This window comes from Salvelinus sp. IW2-2015, linkage group LG4q.1:29, assembly GCF_002910315.2.
Source record: "Salvelinus sp. IW2-2015 linkage group LG4q.1:29, ASM291031v2, whole genome shotgun sequence".
In the NCBI taxonomy this organism is placed as follows: domain Eukaryota; kingdom Metazoa; phylum Chordata; class Actinopteri; order Salmoniformes; family Salmonidae; genus Salvelinus; species Salvelinus sp. IW2-2015.
Window position 1 is genome coordinate 13516586 of NC_036842.1, and position 19564 is coordinate 13536149.

Sequence of the window (19564 nt, forward strand, 5' to 3'; positions counted from 1 at the left end):
CATTTAACCAACAGTTCCCCCGGTAGGCTGTCATTTTAACTGACTTTCCTAGTTAAATAACGGTTAAATTAAAAAACGTTAAAAATATATATATTCCCGCAGGTCCAAAATCTGCAGGATTTTGATATTCCTGGCTGCAGGATATGGCAATTTCAAGTTAACTACAGGATTTGAGATATGTTGTGACAACAGAGAAAACATACTTTTGAAATATAGTGCAATATCAGACAACATTTCAACTCAGCAGATGTGAGAAAATTTATAAATGACAATGTCCACATGCAATAATTATAGTGTATGCTACTTTTATTTATAATGGTTTCAGTAGGTCCACATTTCAGTCAATGTAATAATGTCAATGTAATAATGCATTTATGTATCATGCTGCCAGTTTAAGAAACACCTTTATTCATACATACTCTGAATGTATAAATACAATGTAAAAAGTTGTATACATTTTTATAACAAATAAATAAATAGTTAAGTTCAGCGCTTCCACCCTTTCCCAGTCTGCCTCCCACTTGTTGGGTTGTAAACAGATGCAGTTCCCTTGTACACCTTGGATGTCTTTCAGGTAAACACAGGTGGTACATATGTCTGTGCATTTGATTAATTGAACCTCATTTGAATTGCCAATCTCTTTACGAATCCAAGAGGCAGTGCCTCCTGTCTCTTAGTCTCTTATTGTGCATCTTGTTGTCATCACTGCGTAGCCCACTTCACTGCCTACGTCAACAAAAGACATGACCATCCCCACTGACCCATGTTGGGTGACCACTACATGGTTTACTAATTTCGATAAGGTACTTGCTGTTTTGGAATAAATGTGATTCCCTTTAATGATCGCTCCATGGTGAAATGTACATGTTTTTTTGTAAGTAACGTCTGATTCTTCAAGGAGAAAATCCTCCCTTGATGTAGGGTTCTGTGCAACAGGATACCCTAGTAAAAATACACTTGTTTTTTTCACATTTGTTGGCGAGATTGTAGCCCCTTAATATTTCTTCAACAAATCTTTTGCTAGCTTGGTTTGATTCTGTGGTGAATGTAATAGTGAGTAGTCTTGGGATGTGTTGGTAGAGAGTGAACATTTCCACTATTTGTCCTGGTACCAAATCTCCCATTACTACTTTCAAAGATTAATGCACTATGAGCCCACAAAGGTCCCCAGTTTTGGACAGATGTAGGTGCATGCAAAAGTATGTGGACATTGTAGCTGCCTTGACATTTCCCATACGATTGTTCAAATCTAATAACAAATTCTCAAAGGAACATCGCAGCCATATCAATGTCATGAGAGGTAACCGTGTCTTTCAGTAGACAATAGATCAGTACTGTACCCTGCACCAGTAGCAGCAAATGTTGTAAGCACTGCCTGGGTAAAATCCCATTTAAACAGGGGAGACTATAGAGCAGCAGGAAGTGTTGGAACTCTGTGGCTTTCCAATATTGGAGTAAATTAATTGAGCGTGGGGGTCTTGTCACATTTACAGGTGGTTTTATGGCAAGCAATATTTTGTTTATGCCCTCTACTTCTCTTCCAGTGTACCAGGACTCAGGGTGATATTTGGACTCAAACCACAGTGTAGTCATTTGATGACATATGCCTAGTAAGATGCCGTGCATGCAATCAAAAGCAAACCCTGCAATCCCGCTGGAAATGGTAAGGAACCCTAAAGGAGATGGGCCCTTAACACCACGTATGATGTTCCCTGACTCTACCACTAAGGCAACCTGTTTGGTGTCTGTGCGTGGCTCTGGCTCATTCTAAACAGTAGGATACACTCTAGTGAACCCATTGCCCTTTTCTACCCCTTCTCCTTTATGATAGCACCAGTTGCACCCATGTTCACCATTAAATTGTTTGATATTCTTTGACATGTTTTAACGTTAAACAGTGATAAGATGTTAGTGTATGATTATGTTAACATTTATACAGCCAAGACTATCAGCTGAGGGGATGACCCCTTTGGGCATAAGTAATGTCACACTGCAGGCCTGCAGTAGAGGTGGCACCTCCAGCACAGCCATGTGAAAGACCTGGCTGTGGCTGGGATTGGGAGGGAGGTGATTGCTACTCATGGATTATCTGGAAAAGTGGAAATGCCAATAAAGGGACTTCAGGAAAGCCAGTCCTTGATGAGGGAAAAGTCAAACTGATAATTGGTGAGGGATTTTTTTTTACCATAATGCAGCACTAAAACCCCTTTAGTAACTCATAAAATGTTTTTACTTTGATCAGATTTGGATTTGTAGAAACTGCACAAAACAAGTTTCCAGATATACAGTTGAAGTCGGATGTTTACATAGTCCTTAGCCAAATACATTTAAACTCAGTTTTTCACAATTCCTGACATTTAATCGCAGTAAAAATGATCTTAAGGTCAGTTAGGATCACCACATTATTTTAATAATGTGAAATGTCAGAATAATAGTAGAGAGAATGATTTATTTCAGATTTTATTTCTTTCATCACATTCCCAGTGGGTCAGAAGTTTACATACATGTGCAGTTGCAAACTGTAGTCTTGCTTTTTATGGCGGTTTTGGAGCAGTGGCTTCTTCCTTGCTGAGCGACCTTTCAGGTTATGTCAATATAGGACTCATTTTACTGTGGATATAGATACTTTGTACCTGTTTCCTCCAGCATCTTCACAAGGTCCTTTGCTGTTGTTCTGGGATTGATTTGCACTTTTCGCACCCAAGTACGTTCATCTCTAGGAGACAGAATGCGTGGCTGCGTGGTCCCATGGTGTTTATACTTGCGTACAATTGTTTGTACAGATGCTCCCAAGGATGAACCAGACTTGTTGAGGTCTACCATTTTTTTCTGAGGTCTTGGCTGATTTCTTTTGATTTTCCCATGATGTCAAGCAAAGAGGCACTGAGTTTGAAGGTAGGCCTTGAAATACATCCACAGGTACACCTCCATTTGACTCAAATGATGTCAATTAGTCTATCAGAAGCTTCTAAAGCCATGACATCATTTTCTGGAATCTTCAAAGCTGTTTAAAAGTACAGTCAACTTAGTGTATGTAAACTTCTGACCCACTGGAATTGTGATACAGTGAATTATAAGTGAAATAATCTGTCTGTAAACAATTGTTGCGAAAATTACTTGTGTCATGCACAAAGTAGATGTCCTAACCGACTTGCCAAAACTATAGTTTGTTAACAAGAAATTTGTGGAGTGGTTGAAAAACAAGTTTTAATGACTCCAACCTAAGTGTATGTAAACTTCTGACTTCAACTGTATATACACTACTTGACCAAAAGTATGTTGACACCTTCTTGTCGAACATCTCATTCCAAAATCATGGGCATTAATATAGAGTTGGTCCTCCCTTTGCTGTAAAACAGCCTCCACTCTTCTGGGAAGGCTTTCCACTACATGTTGGAATTTTGGAACATCCAATTCATCCCAAAGGTGTTTGATGGACTTGAGGTCAGGGCTCTGTGCAGGCCAGTCAAGTTCTTCCACACCGATCTCGATAAACCATTTCTGTATGGACCTCGCTTTGTGCATGGGGGCATTGTCATGTTGAAACAGGAAAGGGCCTTCCCCAAACTGTTGTCACAAAGTTGGAAGCACAGAATCATTTAGAATGTCATTGTATACTGTAGTGTTAAGATTTCTCTTCAATGGAACTATGGTGCCTACTCCAAATCATGAAAAACAGCCCTAGACCATTATTCCTCTTCCACCAAACTTTACAGTTGACACTATGCATTGGGGCAAGTTTCGTTCTCCTGGCATCCACTAAACCCAGATTCGTTTGTCGGACTGCCAGATGGTGAAGCGTGATTCATCACTCCAGAGAACGCGTTTCCACTGCTCCAAAATCCAATGCCAACGAGGTTTATACCACTCCAGCCGACGCTTGACATTGGGCATGGTGATCTTAGGCTTGTGTGCGGCTGCTCGACCATGGAAACCCATTTCATGAAGCTCCAGATGAACAGTTATTGTCCTTTTTTTTTTTATTTGCGCTACGAGCTTCAGTACTCGGCGGTCCCGTTCTGTGAGCTTCTGTGATGTACCACTTCGTGGCTGAGCCGTTGTTTCTCCTAGACGTTTCCACTTCACAATAACAGCACATATAGTTGACCGGGGAAGCTCTAACAGGGCAGAAATTTGACGAACTGACTTGTTGAAAAGGTTGCATCCAATGACAGTGACACGTTAAAAGTCACTGAGCTCTTCAGAAAGGCCATTAAACAGACAATGTTTGTCTATGGAGATTGCACAGCTGTGTGCTCGATTTTATACACCTCTCAGAAACGGTTGTGGCTGAAATAGTTGAATCCACTCATTTGAATGGGTGTCCACATACTTTTGTATATACGGTGTATATTGTATATTAGCTCCCGAGTGGCGCAGCGGTCTAAGGCACTGCATCTCAGTGCAAGAGGCATCACTACAGACCCTGGGTTGATTCCAGGCTGTATCACAACCGGCTGTGATTGGGAGTCCCATAGGGTGTGGCCCAGCGTCGCAATTGGCCCAGCGTCGTCCGGGTTTGGCCGGGTAGGCCGTCATTGTAAATAAGAATTTAACTGACTTGCCTTGTTAAATACAGGATTAAAAAAATATATATTTATACTCCGGACTCTGACATTGCTCATCCTAAGATTTCTATATTTCTTAATTCCATTATTTTACTTTTAGAGTTGTCTGTATTGTTGTGTATTTTTAGATATTACTGCACTGTTGGCGCTAGAAACACAAGCATTTCGCTACACCTGCAATAACATATGCTAAATATGTGTATGCGACCGACACACTTGTATTTTATTTGAGGGAAAGCACTGAGGGGCAGCACTGAGGGAAACGGTGAACGATGAGCATAAACTTCACATTAGGTATAGGTTTACATACTTTCTTGTCAATGTATAGGTATGTTGCGTGTTAATATACATATTTCTTCTGTGTTTTTCGGACAAAAATGCTTACGTTTCCCTTAAACCCAAATGAGCCTTTCATTCAGTTATAATAACACCTCTCCTTACTTTGTTTCCTACTTTTCTCGGGGATCAGCTTTTTTACTTTTTCATCTGGAAAGGAAGAAGCCTTGTGTGGAAGGCTCCAAAACACCTGAGCTTTGTAGTGTTGTCACTTCAATGATGCCATTTGCCTGGTTTGAACCAATGAGTTGTGCTTTTCTTCTTTCAGCATAGAGAGACAAGAGAATATCAATATTTAATAAAAGTAAAAAGGAAGTTATGTCTTCAGTGTTCTTTTGTAACATGTTTAATAGTAGGCCTATATCATTACATAGGCTAATCATTACCCATGTGACTGAGTTGACAGCCTATTAGTAATACCGCCTATTTGGCCTTAATAACCATGTTTAAAAACGATCAAATTTGACCCTTTTCATTGAGTACGATTTATGATAGTAAGTACGATTCTGGTAAGTATGATCTAACCGTTACTTGTTATTTCCTTTGTTACTGTTCCTCATGTAACACACACGCACACATACCGTTTCTGCCGTTACATCCTGTGAACGCTGCCCATCTAATCTCTTTCATCTCCTCCCCTGTTAAGACCAAGCCTATGAACAACAGTGAGACTGACTAACACAGGCAGCAGCACTGGACAGCCATGCAGGCGATTCTCCAAGGAATCATCTTTTATGCAGCGCTGGAGCTGAAAAGGACAATAAAACTCATCCTTTGTTGCTGCATTGAATAATAAAATTGTCATGCAATCTGATATCCTGTGCTTTCTGTCCATTCTTTTGAAATTGTGTATTGTCCTACAGTAAATTCTCTATGAAGGATGAGGAAGGGATCCTGCAGGTTGTCCTACAGGAAAATGGCCCTGAAAATCCTGTGGGACTTTTTTGTAAGGGAACCTACAATTTAAAAGTGAAAAACACACTTTCGCAAAACATTTTAGCTCTATAGCAACATAATCCATGGTAATATTGTTTTATGTAATTTATAGATTAGATGTATAGTTCCTACAAATTATCAATCAATGTCTCAATGATTCACATTGCTAAACCAGCACAGGGGGGTCACCTGCTCTACCTCTACCTCCTGCTTCTCCTTTTACGCTGTCTACCTAGAAAAGTATGATCACATACGATAAAATCAGACATTAGCGTTTATCATTATCTACTCGGTGAAAGAATGGTTTAAACTTTTAAACACGAGCAATAAATGCAAGGGTTTAAGATTTAAATGAACTGCATTGCAAGTCAAAGCCATGTATACTACAGCGGTATACTGCCACTTAGTGATTGAATTCGGAATTTACAACACATCCGGAACTAAAAGACTCCGAATAAATATACAGGGGAATTTAACGACAGGACAGCATATTGACGTCGGTGTTACATTGTTATTTGTCCGTGTTTCCGCAAATTTGGTTGAGGTTACATCAACTAACCGACAAGCTAGCTAACTAATGGGGGTTGCGAAACATTGAAATTGGCTTGATCAACTGACAAAAGATATTTAGTATGCAACGAAGACGGGTAATAGGATTACGCTACCTGTTGTGCTCTTTTATGACAACCTATAACTAACGTTATTGATTGATGTTGGTTAACTAACTGTGGAAGCTGCTAGCTATGTATTGTTACAGCTGTTAAGTCTTTGTTGAAGTAAATTAGAATTAGAGTAAGTGTCCATACGGAGGGAGATCATGGCGACTCGTAAACAGAAAAAGATGATAAGATACGTGGAAGATGGCAGTTTAATGAAGCTGAAGTCCTACTTCCGGAAACACTCCGACCTCGACGTCAACTTTTCCCAGGGTAAAAAGCGCAGGACTCCCCTGCACCTGGCCTGCTCGCTCCGTGATGACGCCATCCTTCGGCTTTTGTTGAAGTATGGAGCCAACATCCTTCAGAAAGACAAGAAAGGGGACACGCCCCTACACATTGCTGCTAACAAGGCTCTGAAACATGGCAAAAGAGGTGAAGGTCTGCCAGTATTACTAACAACAAAAAGATGCAGCTAGGATAATAACATGCCTTCTAACCTTTAAAAAAAAAATGTAACCCCTTTTATCATGTAGTTTATGATGACCTCGTCTTGCCCCTTCAAAAGAGTTGCCCAGATGCCATGGTTGCACCAAATAATGCAGGAGTTACACCTCAGGACCTGCTGCAATGGATGAAATTTGAGAAGGTATGAATGTCTCTGCCATATGCATGTGTAATATGTGTTTTAGGAGAGAGCTAGGACATGATTGTATGGTGTGTACATCCTTGAGAACTGTTTCCGATGTTATTTTTCTCCCAAAGACTGCACCTAGGGAAAAGTCTTCACAAGCGACAGACGCTGAGAAAGAGTGGCAAGAGAAGCTCTTTGGGGAATGCCAGGATGAGTTTTTTGAAACATTTGGACAATATGATGGTAATATTTCACTCTTGAATAATTTGATTTAAATAATTGTACATTGTCATATTTATGTTGTTTTTTTCTTCAGCAGATGATTTATTTGCGGAAGATACCGATGAGGAGGACTTTCAAGACTGGGCAGATAGAATTAGACAGGAGTATGTCACTAAACAGCATGCAGAGGCTCAAAGACTGGCATCCTCAGGTTTTCATGGGAAGAGGAAGAAAGAGGCGGATGAGGAGGATCGGGCTAACAGAGAGCTGCATGAGAGGCTACAGAGGGAGCATGAAGAGTACCTGGCGCGTGCTGCACGGAAAGAGGAGGAGACGCGTCAGGGGAAGAAGCAGCGCTACGAGGAGCGATGTGCAGATACCTTCAACACTGACACTGCAGCAGCGGCCACCACAAAACTGAGTTATCGGGACATTCCCTGGCCGGCAGCAAAGGGCTCAGTGGAGGAGATGGTGGAGGTGATGCTGCATGGTGCAGATAGGAAAGACATGCCAGTGTTCCGTAAACTCCTCAGGCGCCAGCAGACCGTTTGGCACCCGGATAGGTTTGCCCAGCGCTGTGGGACCCGGCTGGAGGAGGGAGACAAGCAGAGGATCCTGGAAACTGTCACTGCTCTCTCACAGGAGCTCAATAGACTGGCTCAGAGCCTCAGGTGACAATGTCAGACTGGAAAGGACCTTATGAGATGTTGAACAGTCTGTCGTTTAGCCACTCACGGTCCTGTACATGCAGGGCAGTGGTTATGTTTCCAGTGGTGGTCAGTCATTTTGATCTGTCAAAACTAATTTCCACTTGAAGCACCTAATTTCTTGGATAAACTTGGCTACGCTTCTTATTCTTGTCACCATGCCAAAGTGTTGAGTGAATGCCATATTTCTTAGTGTTGTGTTGTGTACTTCTCGGCACTAGGACTTGATGTAAGAGATGATGTTGCTAGAGAGAATAAGTGTTTGCCTTGTTAAATTTTTAAATTAATTAAAAATAAATAACCTGTTATATCTTGATCGCATAAGTGTTGCTTGAATCAATACTTGGAGGAGGCACATTTGGCAGCAAACCGGCATGAATCTTTATGCACACCTCTTAGGAGTGCAACATTTATCCATTATTGGCAAAGGTTCTGCCAAGTTGGTTAGGGATCATTGATGGACACTGGACATCAATCTTCATGTTATGTTACTGATTTTTAAGCTGTCGGAACTGAGAATATTTGTATACACAAATGTTGAAACAAGTTGTGTAAAGCCTGTGTATAGACAAAATGATTTATCAAAAATGTAAGATAGCATCCAATACCAATATTTAGTGAACACTTACGCATTAAATTAGAATGGTTTACATTAGTAAGTGTTACTAGCATCATTAATAATGTTGATAATGTCATGGTAACAATGCATAAAAAAGGAGAAAAGTCAAAAGAAAAGACACTTGTTATTATGATGTTGTCAGGTACCCGGCCCGCCTTATTCACAAGTTCAGCATGTTACCTAACTGAAAAAATTCTGAAGCTATTTGGGTTAAGGATTGGGAGGGGATCAAAAGGACCATGATGACACAAACTGCACAATACACTCGACTCGAGTCAAGAGTGCTGATGAGATCAAAGTGGGGAAAAAGAAAAAAGATCACAGTAAGTAAACAGTTTGACACTTGACTTGATTTAAAAAGAGAAACTAATGGACAGCATTTATTAACCTACCACCACCTACAATCCTTATACAGGCCTACACACACAAAGAAAGGGCAGATGGTTCACCCTAATTTGAATGATGGAACTGAATAAATGAAAGGATGCTCTAGTTGCCAGATTTGGTACAAATCCCCAAACGAAATAATAGCTGTAAGGCAATTTCGCCCTCGATATAAGCTAGCAGAAAAAATGCACATTCAAATATGAATTCATCTACAATTCTCTGTGTTTTTGGAAATGTTATAGACGCATACATTGACTGTACTAGGCCTAATGGCTGTGTGTTTATTTATATATTGCCACAAGGGCTCATAGCCTATGAGTCATAGGCTTTATTGAAAATAATGTGGTATTTTCGTATTGGTGATTTCGCTATCAAAGTGTATTATTATTTGAGTGTATAGACTGTGGGTGTAGGCCATACCCTACCTTTATACACTTTTGATAATAGCGGCGTATACTCGGGTGTCAAAATTCAATTTGAGGACTAAAATAAAAATATCTGGCAACCAGCAGGCACGCTCAGACTACATAGGCAGCCAACATACTGCGATTAAAGAAAATTATTTTATTTATACTTACCCACATTTGAACTTGTACTTTTTATGTAGAATTTTGGATATTGTCTGCTGGCATGACTGACATATATTTTTCTTTTCTATTTCGCGTAATGAGCAATCTTACACATAGCATTGCGACGGGGATATAGTTGACTCTTTGTGATAGCGACACAGGATGACGCGTATTATCTGACACGCTCGATAAAATATGTGCGAAGCGATAGAAGGGTGAGGGTGTATTGTTTGTTTTCTTACAATTTAGGGGACCTAATGATCTAGTGTAAAAGCTCGAGCGTTATTATCGATGAAATAACTAACCCGTTAATAGGCAGAGTAATTTTGCCAAATTGAGAGAGCTTATACTCGATACAATGTATTAATTTTCGGAAACGTTATTGCGAAGCTTGGCATTATAGACACGCGCAGAGTTGTGATTTCGCGTTGGTATGATTTATTGGATGCAACTACTGCTACAATTGTCGTAGAGTGAATTAATAGGCCGGAGGAGATTTCGTCAGCAAGGTGCCGGTGGCAGATAAGATGGGGTCGGTGTTCCGAAGTGAAGAGATGTGCTTGGCGCAGTTATTTCTACAGTCCGGTTCAGCATACGATTGCATAAGTGAGCTGGGAGAAATGGGTCTGGTCGAGTTTCGAGATGTAAGTAGGCTATTCCACTTGTCTGTCGAGCCAATGTGCAGACTTGCAATGCAATAATAGAAGCATAGTGTATATAACTTAGTTAGGCCTACTCAGTGTCTGTCAGTTGTCAATTATATGTCATGACCAAAACTGTTCTTTGTGTGTGTGTGTGTGTGTGTGTGTGTGTGTGTCTGTCTGTCTGTCTGCATCGGACTACCAGTGCACCCAGGGTTATGCCTACGTGTGTCTATCAGTCCAGTTAATGTGCTACTCCTGGATCAATTATTTGTAAAAAATAAAATACAATGTAGCACAAACTGATTAAGCAAATCAGTTAAAGCCTTATTTGATCACATATCCCCCTATTCTGTGATTGTCTGGTAGTCATGATGGAGGTCTCTATGCAACTGCATATGGTCTGTCTGTCTATATAATTCAGGGCCTCCAAAAACCTGTTACCCAGGTACCTTGCTCACTGGGTTTGTTTAATTTCATTGTTGTGACCTGACCTAGATTTCAAAAGCAAATGGTTTTGGACCTTTCAAAATGAAATGTTGATATTTAAATGATACATTCTTCAAAATAAAATGTACTGGAAAGGAATCTATTTCATGAACTCCAGGATGTGAGCATTTGGCCTCCTGGCAAAGTCACTGACCACTGTGCTCCTCTGGTTTCAGATCAACCCCAGTGTCAACTCGTTCCAGCGACGCTTCGTCAGCGAAATCAAGAGATGTGAAGAGATGGAGAGAATTCTGGGTGAGGTCACTGAGATGGACACTAGACCAAGACTACCATAGGATCCTAATTTGAGCTTGTTTGCTACAGCAGGAAAATAATTAATAATTTTTTTACCTTTATTTAACTAGGTAAGTCAGTTCTTATTTTCAACGACGGCCTCCGAACAGTGCCTTGTTCAGGGGCAGAATGACCAATTTTTACCTTTTCAGCTCGGGGATTTGATCTTGCAATCTTTTGGTTACTAGTCCAACACTCTAACCACTAGGCCACCTGCTGACCCATAATAATCCAGTGAATTATTATGTGAATTATAATTAATGGACATTTTTGTAGGGGTTGCTAAAAAAAAATATTAGGGCAAATCAAGTCTGACATTTCAAAGTGGAAATTACAATCTTTAGAAGCCTTTTTAAACCTAAAATACACTACAAGTTTGCCTTTCCTGCGGTATAGGAAAATTCTCAACAACAAAAGAGAGATCAAATTAAGATCCTACATCTGTACCTTTGATTTACTGGTGGGGTTTGATCAAGCTCTGGTTACCTCTACAGAGAATTACATATTGCTTTTGGTAACAGCAATGCAGTAGGATTGAATTACAAGTCATTCCGCTGTGAAAGACTGGCTTTGTGCTAGATATAGATCTCAGTTGTTCTTCTACAGATAATTTTAGCAAGACCTCTTTATGTTTTGATCAAACGTGTCTGGATTTTATAACTGTAAATACTCTGGATGTTTCAACAGATCCCCATGATGATTGTGTGTTCTTTTGTGCTCAATCAGTGTTTGTTTATCTGATTAAACACTTGTTTTAAATAATTTTTTGTTTTCTTTGTACAGGGTACCTTTTGAGGGAGATCCGAAAGGCAAATATTGCTGTGCCAGAAGATGATGAAATCTGTCCAGTCGCCCCTCCCCCCAAACATGTCCTTGAAATCATGGTAGGTCTGAGATTCTGTTTGTCATATAATGAACGAGTGCTGTGGTTGATGTTCACTGTGGATGAATCGCTGAGTTGGTAAATGTTTGAAGATAGTATTGACCATGTGTGGTTTAGGGTATTGATTGTGTGTTATTAATGGTTGAGGGGAACTAATTCCCATATGATTGCTGTGGTCAAGGGGTGTTGACCGTGTGTGGTCTGTCTACTGTGGTCCCCCAGGAGCAGCTCCAAAGGCTGGAGGTGGAGCTTAGCGAGGTGGCCAGGAACAAAGAGAAGCTGCAGCGGAATCTTCTGGAGCTGACCGAGTACACGCACATGCTGAGGATCACACACACCTTCGTACACAGCCGCTCCCGGGTTAGTGCCATCATGTCTATTTACACAACTATGACTCCCACCATACACATTACTATCACATAACCTCGCCTCATAACTGCCTAATGCCATTTAAGTGACACATACACTTATCAGACTCACCCTTTGCTCGATTGCCCTCCCAGACACAACTGTCAGTTGACTGTGACACCATATATTGGGTCTTTCTGTCCTCTCTTCATGCGTTGAGTATCCTCATCACCACACACATGAGTATCACCTGACTTTGAACAATGGACATTTGGTCATGTGATTCCACGGCCAATGATGCATGTTTTTTTTAGCTTGTAGATTATAGGCCAGGGTTCCCCAACTGGCAGCAACTGCTATTTTTATTCGCCCCCCCAAGTTTTCTGAGAATTACATTTTTTTTAATGTTGGTTGAATTTTCATTGTTGGACATAAAAGACTGTAAAAACACCAGGAAATCGTCTCCAAGTGATTTTCATTTTGTAAATCTGTTCCCAAGTATTCCCACGCGTAATAGACACGTGATTGTATACAAATGTAAGCAAGGTTTAAAATTATTATGTTTTAGTCACATATTATATCTGTTCGGGCTTCTTGCGGTCAACTTGCAGTCTACAAATCATTTGTCATTATGTTCCGGCCCCCCGACCATACGCTGAAGAAAGAATTGGCCCATGGCTGAATCTAGTTGATGATCCCTGTAATAGGCTACACTTGACAATAGGTGTAGCAATGAATTTCAACCATTATGTAATAACTTTGCTATTACAGATTTACAAAAGGTCTAGAAACGAATAATTAACGTTTTATAAACTACTTAAGTACCACTTTAAGACCACTTTTTTTTTTTTAAATCAAAGGCTACTGGTATTTGTGGGTTGATCATGCAAACCTGGCCTTTCCTTGTATGCAGCATGAGGCCCTTGGCCCCCAGTATGAAGAGTTCCAATCCATTGAGTCAGACTCTGGAGGCTGCACTGGCATGCAGAGACTGGGAGCCAAGCTGGGGTGAGTTTCACAGACAAACATGTATAATAGAAACTCACATAATGTGTAGCTAATCACTGTGAGAGTCAGCTTAAGTAAGTGGTGAGTCCTGAGTGGTAAAGTCTTCCTCTTGGCTATAGGTTTGTGTCAGGCCTAATCCACCGGGTGAAGGTGGAGGCCTTTGAGCGCATGTTGTGGAGGGTGTGTAAGGGGTACACTATCCTCAGCTATGCAGAGCTGGGCGAGAGCCTTGCTGACCTGGACACGGTGAGTAGAAATATAAAGAAATACGGATTTCAGAAATCTATGTTTACCGCCATGTCATTTTTGGGGGGAATAAGACACATATAATATGTATTGTGTGTGTGTACCTTACAGGGTGAGATCAGCAAAAATGTTGTGTTCCTTATCTCATTCTGGGGAGACCAGATTGGACAGAAGGTCCAAAAGATCTGCGATTGGTATCTATGCTTTTGCCAGCACAAAACACAAAATCATCCATTGCATGCACACTTCTTCATCTCTCAGGCCTGTGTCTCTCATTGATCTGTATCAGTGATATTTTTGTATCCTTTTCTTCCAGTTACCACTGTCACCTTTACCCCCACCCTGAGAATGACGAGGAGAGGGCAGATGTAATGGACAGCCTAAGGACACGCATCCTGGACTTGAACAATGTACGGGCAATTGCCAGGGCATTACCCATATGTCTGTCTGTCTGTCTGTCTATTTGTATGTCATGTTAAAGGCACGGCCCAAACAATGTATGATAGAGTTTGGCTAGATAATATTTGGATGACATCTCTCCATGTTCCACATTTGCATAGACACTAGTTATAAGACTTTATGCAAATACCTGAACATATCAAATCTTGTAACTGTCCCCTGGCACCACCAGGTGCTCCACCGCACTGAGGAGTACCTGAGGCAGGGGCTGCAGAAGGCCTCAGAGTCGGCCTTCACCTGGGTAGTGCAAGTGAAGAAGATGAAGGCCATCTACCACATCCTCAACCTGAGTAGCTTTGACGTCACCAACAAGTGTCTCATTGCTGAGGTGTGGTGCCCTGTCACTGACCTGACCAACCTGCGGGGGGCGTTGGAGGAAGGCTCGGTGAGTGAGGCTGTTGAGGATGCCATAGTCCTACAGATACAGTAGTTTGTTTTGTCAAATCTGGCAGTAGTTTGTATAAATGTAATACATGCTATTTTCCCTTTTCAGAGAAAAGGTGATGCCACTGTACCATCCTTTGTAAACCGAATCCCAAGCAACGACACACCACCTACGCTCTTGAGAACAAACAAGTTCACCTCTGGCTTTCAGAGTATTGTGGAGGCTTACGGGGTTGGAGACTACAGGGAGGCTAGTCCAGGTGAGTACAGATTCAATAGACCAGTGGAGGCTGCTGAGGGAAGGATGGCTCATAGTAATGGCTGGAACGGAATCAATGGATTTGATTTGTATTTGATACCATTCCCCTAATTCCGCTCCACCCATTACCACGAGCCTGTCCTCCCCAATTAAGGTGCCACCAACCTCCTGTGCAGTCGACAGACAAACCTACAGGTAGGCTAGTTTGGAACACTTTAGACACAACATTTAGGCAAGCTCAGGTGAGCACTATTAGAGTGATTCCTCATGAAACCCAGACAAAAAAATACTGTACCATGATTTTGGGGATATTCACGAAATGTGATCCATAGAATAATCCTTTGGAGGAAACACTGTTGAAATATATTTTATATTTTTATCTATCTTATTTAATAAAGTTGGCATATTTATTAAATTTTGGCCTTATCCAGGCCTCCTTTAAGACTCCATAGTGTTTTGTCTGTAGGTGCTGCAAAGCAAACATTGGTGTCATATGAAGCTTTACTGCTTGCTCTGTATTATGAGTAGTATTTTGATTTCAAAAACTATTTTTTTTACATTAATTAATATTGAGAAATAGAAACATGAATATTGAAAATATACCAATTTTGATTTGGAAAAGTATTCAATATATTGTTGAACATAATATACTCTACTGGCATATCAAAGTTCCAGACTGTGATCATCATTCCTACTTTTAGAGTTATGATCCAATTTGTAAGCACTACCAACAGAGTGAATGTGAAAATAGTTTCAAAATGGGCCATATCACCTCAGCTGGTGATTTTCAGAGTGTGCAATGATAAAGGTAAAAGGAGGGCTATGATTGGTTACATTGTCGTCTATGCCAATTTCTCTATATAAAATGGACCATAATTTAAAAACTAGCAGAGATCCCAGAACTTTGATATGCCAGTACAGTATATTATGATCAACAATATATACAAAAAATTTGCTAAGTTAAAAATGTCATATTTTCAATGACACCAATTTTTGCTATGTAGCATCTACAGATAAAACATTATGGTGTCTTAAAGGAGGCATGGGTAAAGCCAAAATGTCATAAATATGCCAACCTTGAGTAATTATTTCTCAATTAGGCTTTTAAATACAAATGTAAAATATATGTCGACAATCCTTTCTCCAAAGGACTATTGTATGGATAAAATTTCATGAAAATCCCCCAAATCGTTTTTGTCTGGGTTTCATGAGGATTCATTATAGGATTCCAATTACGACTAACCAATACATGTAATGCAGACTAGTCAGGTTGAATACAGTTATAGGAATAAATGAAAGCTAGTTGTCCATGCTGAAAATTTTTAGCATTGGGCCAGTAACTGAAAGGTTACAGGTTCGAATCCCCAATCCGACTAGGTGAAAAATCTGTCGATGTGCCCTTGATCAAGGCCCTTAACCCTAATTGCTCCTGTAAGTCGCTCTGGATAAGAGTGTCTGCTTAATGACTAAAATGTTAAATGTATCTCTGCTTGGCAGTTCCCTACACCATCATTACGTTCCCCTTCCTGTTTGCGGTCATGTTTGGGGACCTTGGTCATGGTGTGGTCATGGCATGCTTTGCCCTGTGGATGGTGTTGAAAGAGAAGAGCCACAAGCGCAAGCGTTCTGATAATGAGGTGAGAGCGTTTTAAGTGTAATTTCTATCAAATTCGACTGTGTTTTTGTGGTTGTCTTGATTTTGATGTACTGCCATGAATGTTGGTCTTGGTTTCTGTGTTGTCCTCAGATCTGGACAGTGTTCTTCGAGGGACGTTATATCATACTAATGATGGGCCTTTTCTCTGTGTACACGGGGCTGATCTATAATGACTGCTTCTCCAAGTCACTCAACATATTTGGCTCAAGCTGGAGTGTTAGGGCTATGTTCACAGATCAGCAGTGGACGTGAGTGATCAAAACGAACACACAAAAACATGCACATTAGTACATTCCCAAGCACAGTATGCACAGAATAGATGGTCAGTGTACCTGTCGATGTGAACATATCATTTTAATTTAGCTGTAACTGACTGAGGTTATTGTACTCATATTCACCTCTTATTCCAGAAATGAAACTCTCCAAACGAATGCTTTGCTCTCCCTTGATCCCAATGTCACTGGTGTCTTTAGTGGACCATACCCCTTTGGCATCGATCCAGTGAGTATACATACACACGACACACAGACATATAGTGATGCTTTCAGATGCTAAACACACAAACCCACAATCACGCACTCTCACATGTCCCTTCTCATGCCTTTCACTGCTCCCAAATCCCAGAGATTGACATTGTCTGATGTTATGTTCATGTTATGCTTTGTATCACACCCACAGATATGGAACATGGCAGTGAATCGTCTGTCCTTCCTGAACTCCTACAAGATGAAGATGTCCGTCATCATAGGGGTCGTGCACATGAGCTTTGGGGTGGTGCTCAGTGTCTTCAACCATCTGTGAGTGAGCAGTTGCTGGTTCCTAACCGTAGTCACAAAAGTTGAAATCTTCCGAAAGGGTTTCTCTAAATGTAAATTCATCCTTTCCTCCCCTTCCCTATTCTCTTCCATTTATCCAGGCACTTCAAACATAATTTCAACGTCTACCTGCTGTTCCTCCCTGAGTTGCTGTTCCTGCTATGTCTCTTTGGCTACCTGGTTTTCATGATCCTCTACAAGTGGCTGGCGTTCGGTGCACGTGACTCCCGCCTGGCCCCCAGCATCCTCATCCACTTTATCAACATGTTCCTCATGCAGGGAGGGGACAACACCCCTCTCTACCCTGGACAGGTGGGTGTTGGGGATGGGGTGATGATTCTGAGTGCTCCCCCGAGTCTGGGTTTCTCAGCATCTGTATCTGAATCTCTGAATGTCTCTTTTGACCATCTATCCATGTGGCTCTGTGTTTGACTCTGTGTATTTTGATCCACAGACTGGGCTGCAGGTCTTCCTGGTGGTGGTGGCTCTGCTGTCTGTGCCTGTGCTGCTGTTAGGAAAACCAGTCTACCTCTACTGGCTGCACCGTGGAGGGAAGGGCCTGCGATTACGCAGGGTGAGTATGGTGGAAAGAGTCATGTATGAGCTTGTTACCCATATGTTTTCAGTAAATAATGTATGTGCACATTTTAATGTCTGTTGTCTGTATTTTAGGGATATGAGAGAGTGAGGCGTGTGAGTGAGGATGATATGTCCCAAGCACCAGCATACGATGATGATGAGGAAGAGGGATTGGATGACCTCATGACCAGCAGAGAGACCCAGCCTAAGGAGGTCAGAACCACAACTATACATCTCATATACACATTTGAGTACATCACTGTTGGGTTTCTGTCTAATCAATGTATTTTTCATCTTTCAGTTTGACTTTGGGGACGTGTTCCTGCACCAAGCCATCCACACCATAGAGTATTGCCTGGGCTGCATCTCCAACACGGCGTCTTACCTACGTCTCTGGGCCCTCAGTTTGGCCCACGCTCGTAAGTATCGGACTCACTACACCTTTAAAAGGCCACAAGGGGGCAATTACTATCAATTACTGTTTCTATGTTCAGATATTGATCCATACATCTTCCTCTTACTGTGTGTCCATCTATATGTTTGTCAGAGCTTTCGGAGGTGCTGTGGGCCATGGTGATGCGTCTGGGCCTCAGGATGACCTCCAGACTGGGGGTGCTGTTTCTGGTACCAGTGTTCAGCCTTTTCGCTGTGCTCACTGTATCCATCCTGCTGGTCATGGAAGGGCTCTCAGCCTTCCTCCATGCCCTCCGGCTGCACTGGTGAGTCGGTCTTTATACTAAACTACGTGATGCCTTACTGACTGACTCATTCAGTCAGTCAATCAATTACTCTCTGTTAATCACTCATCTACTCTCACATACTCTCTCATTTCCCAGCGGTCACCTACTCAGTATAATTCAGTATCTTTTAATCATTCACTTAGTAATTTGTTCACACATGCATTCATACTGGTTGTTTACATACAGTATGTGAATGCTCTCCTTTCCTAGGGTGGAGTTCCAGAATAAGTTCTATCATGGGACGGGTATCAAGTTTGCCCCCTTCAAGTTCTCCACCCTGCCCTCAGTCTTTGAGCAGGACGGTTTACTGTGACCAGCGACAACCAGATTCACTGGATTTAAACAGGAAAACATGTACCAGGAAGGATGCTATGGGTTAGAGCAAGATGGCACACTGATGAAGAGGAGAAACCGCAGAGCAGTGCTGGGATGACTTGTAGCAAAGTTTTTCAGCATACGGCTTTTGACACTATTGGCTGCATTGACTGCCTTACATCATAAATATGTCCATATCAGCTAACCTCAATTCCTGAATTCAGTGGGATTCAAAACTGTTCATCTAGGTCTGTTGAAATGTACTTTGTACTGTTCTGGAGTAAGTGATGCATCTCACGTAATGGCCACATTAAGCCAATTTTGTGGATCCAAGCATTTTATTAGATTTTTGAAGGAAAGAGTGTTTTTTATTGTTAATTTATTACTTAAGACTCATATTTATCACTTAAAGTACAGAAAAAATGTTGTAGAAGCAACACATAAAGGACAGGAGGTCATATCAATTATCCTGATTTCTAGTGCCATAACAATTTCTTACCGATAATGACAAATGTGAATACCACGGCTGCTAATTGTGCAGCTTTTCACAGTGCGTATCCCTGTGAAGACAGCTTTGGACATATAGTACTGTATAATGAATTGTATACTTGTAGATCATGATGTTTCTCTTGTTATTATACACCATGTGGCATTCCTGGGAAGATAAAAGATGACAGCTCAATTATGTATTTTTGCAAACGACATTGCCACAGAGCACTTTTCAAATAACAATGCAGAAATGATTGTACAATAAAAGTCAGCATTTTCACTGATGACTAGTCTTACTGTTGTAATGCGAAATGTTAGGTGCTA

The 19564-nt window shown here is 41.1% G+C and overlaps 2 protein-coding genes across 3 annotated transcripts; both read left to right on the top strand.

The window, feature by feature from the left end:
* Positions 1 to 6332: 6332 nt before the first annotated feature.
* On the top strand, positions 6333 to 8375 carry LOC111961502 (NF-kappa-B inhibitor-like protein 1). Of its 2 annotated transcripts, none has more exons than XM_023983822.2 (4): positions 6333 to 6931; positions 7033 to 7145; positions 7262 to 7373; positions 7450 to 8375. In XM_023983822.2, the coding sequence occupies exons 1-4, from the start codon at positions 6658 to 6660 to the stop codon at positions 8025 to 8027; spliced, it is 1077 nt and encodes a 358-aa protein (XP_023839590.1). In that variant the 5' UTR covers positions 6333 to 6657; the 3' UTR covers positions 8028 to 8375. The 2 variants fall into 2 exon arrangements, with proteins under 2 accessions (XP_023839590.1, XP_023839589.1); XM_023983821.2 differs by having other exon boundaries at positions 6334 to 6931; positions 7447 to 8375.
* A 1201-nt stretch (positions 8376 to 9576) lies between these two features.
* On the top strand, positions 9577 to 19524 carry LOC111961497 (V-type proton ATPase 116 kDa subunit a 2-like). The gene is made up of 20 exons (XM_023983816.1): positions 9577 to 10278; positions 10941 to 11019; positions 11842 to 11942; positions 12164 to 12301; positions 13203 to 13297; positions 13417 to 13543; positions 13655 to 13737; positions 13860 to 13953; positions 14175 to 14387; positions 14496 to 14646; positions 16143 to 16282; positions 16393 to 16550; positions 16713 to 16803; positions 16981 to 17099; positions 17219 to 17429; positions 17572 to 17691; positions 17790 to 17909; positions 17998 to 18115; positions 18244 to 18415; positions 18647 to 19524. Exons 1-20 carry the CDS (start codon positions 10162 to 10164, stop codon positions 18747 to 18749), a joined length of 2550 nt encoding a protein of 849 aa, XP_023839584.1. The 5' UTR covers positions 9577 to 10161; the 3' UTR covers positions 18750 to 19524.
* Positions 19525 to 19564: the final 40 nt, after the last annotated feature.

Bases quoted from the DNA above. Each gene is read 5' to 3' on its own strand.
- LOC111961502 (XM_023983821.2), top strand. From the start codon at position 6,658: ATGGCGACTCGTAAACAGAAAAAGATGATAAGATACGTGGAAGATGGC. The intron at 6,932-7,032 runs GTGAAGGTCTGC...TTTATCATGTAG, and splicing joins TCTGAAACATGGCAAAAGAG to TTTATGATGACCTCGTCTTG. The intron at 7,146-7,261 runs GTATGAATGTCT...TTTCTCCCAAAG, and splicing joins AATGGATGAAATTTGAGAAG to ACTGCACCTAGGGAAAAGTC.
- LOC111961497 (XM_023983816.1), top strand. From the start codon at position 10,162: ATGGGGTCGGTGTTCCGAAGTGAAGAGATGTGCTTGGCGCAGTTATTT. The intron at 11,020-11,841 runs GTGAGGTCACTG...TTCTTTGTACAG, and splicing joins AGAGATGGAGAGAATTCTGG to GGTACCTTTTGAGGGAGATC. The intron at 17,430-17,571 runs GTGGGTGTTGGG...TTTGATCCACAG, and splicing joins CCCCTCTCTACCCTGGACAG to ACTGGGCTGCAGGTCTTCCT.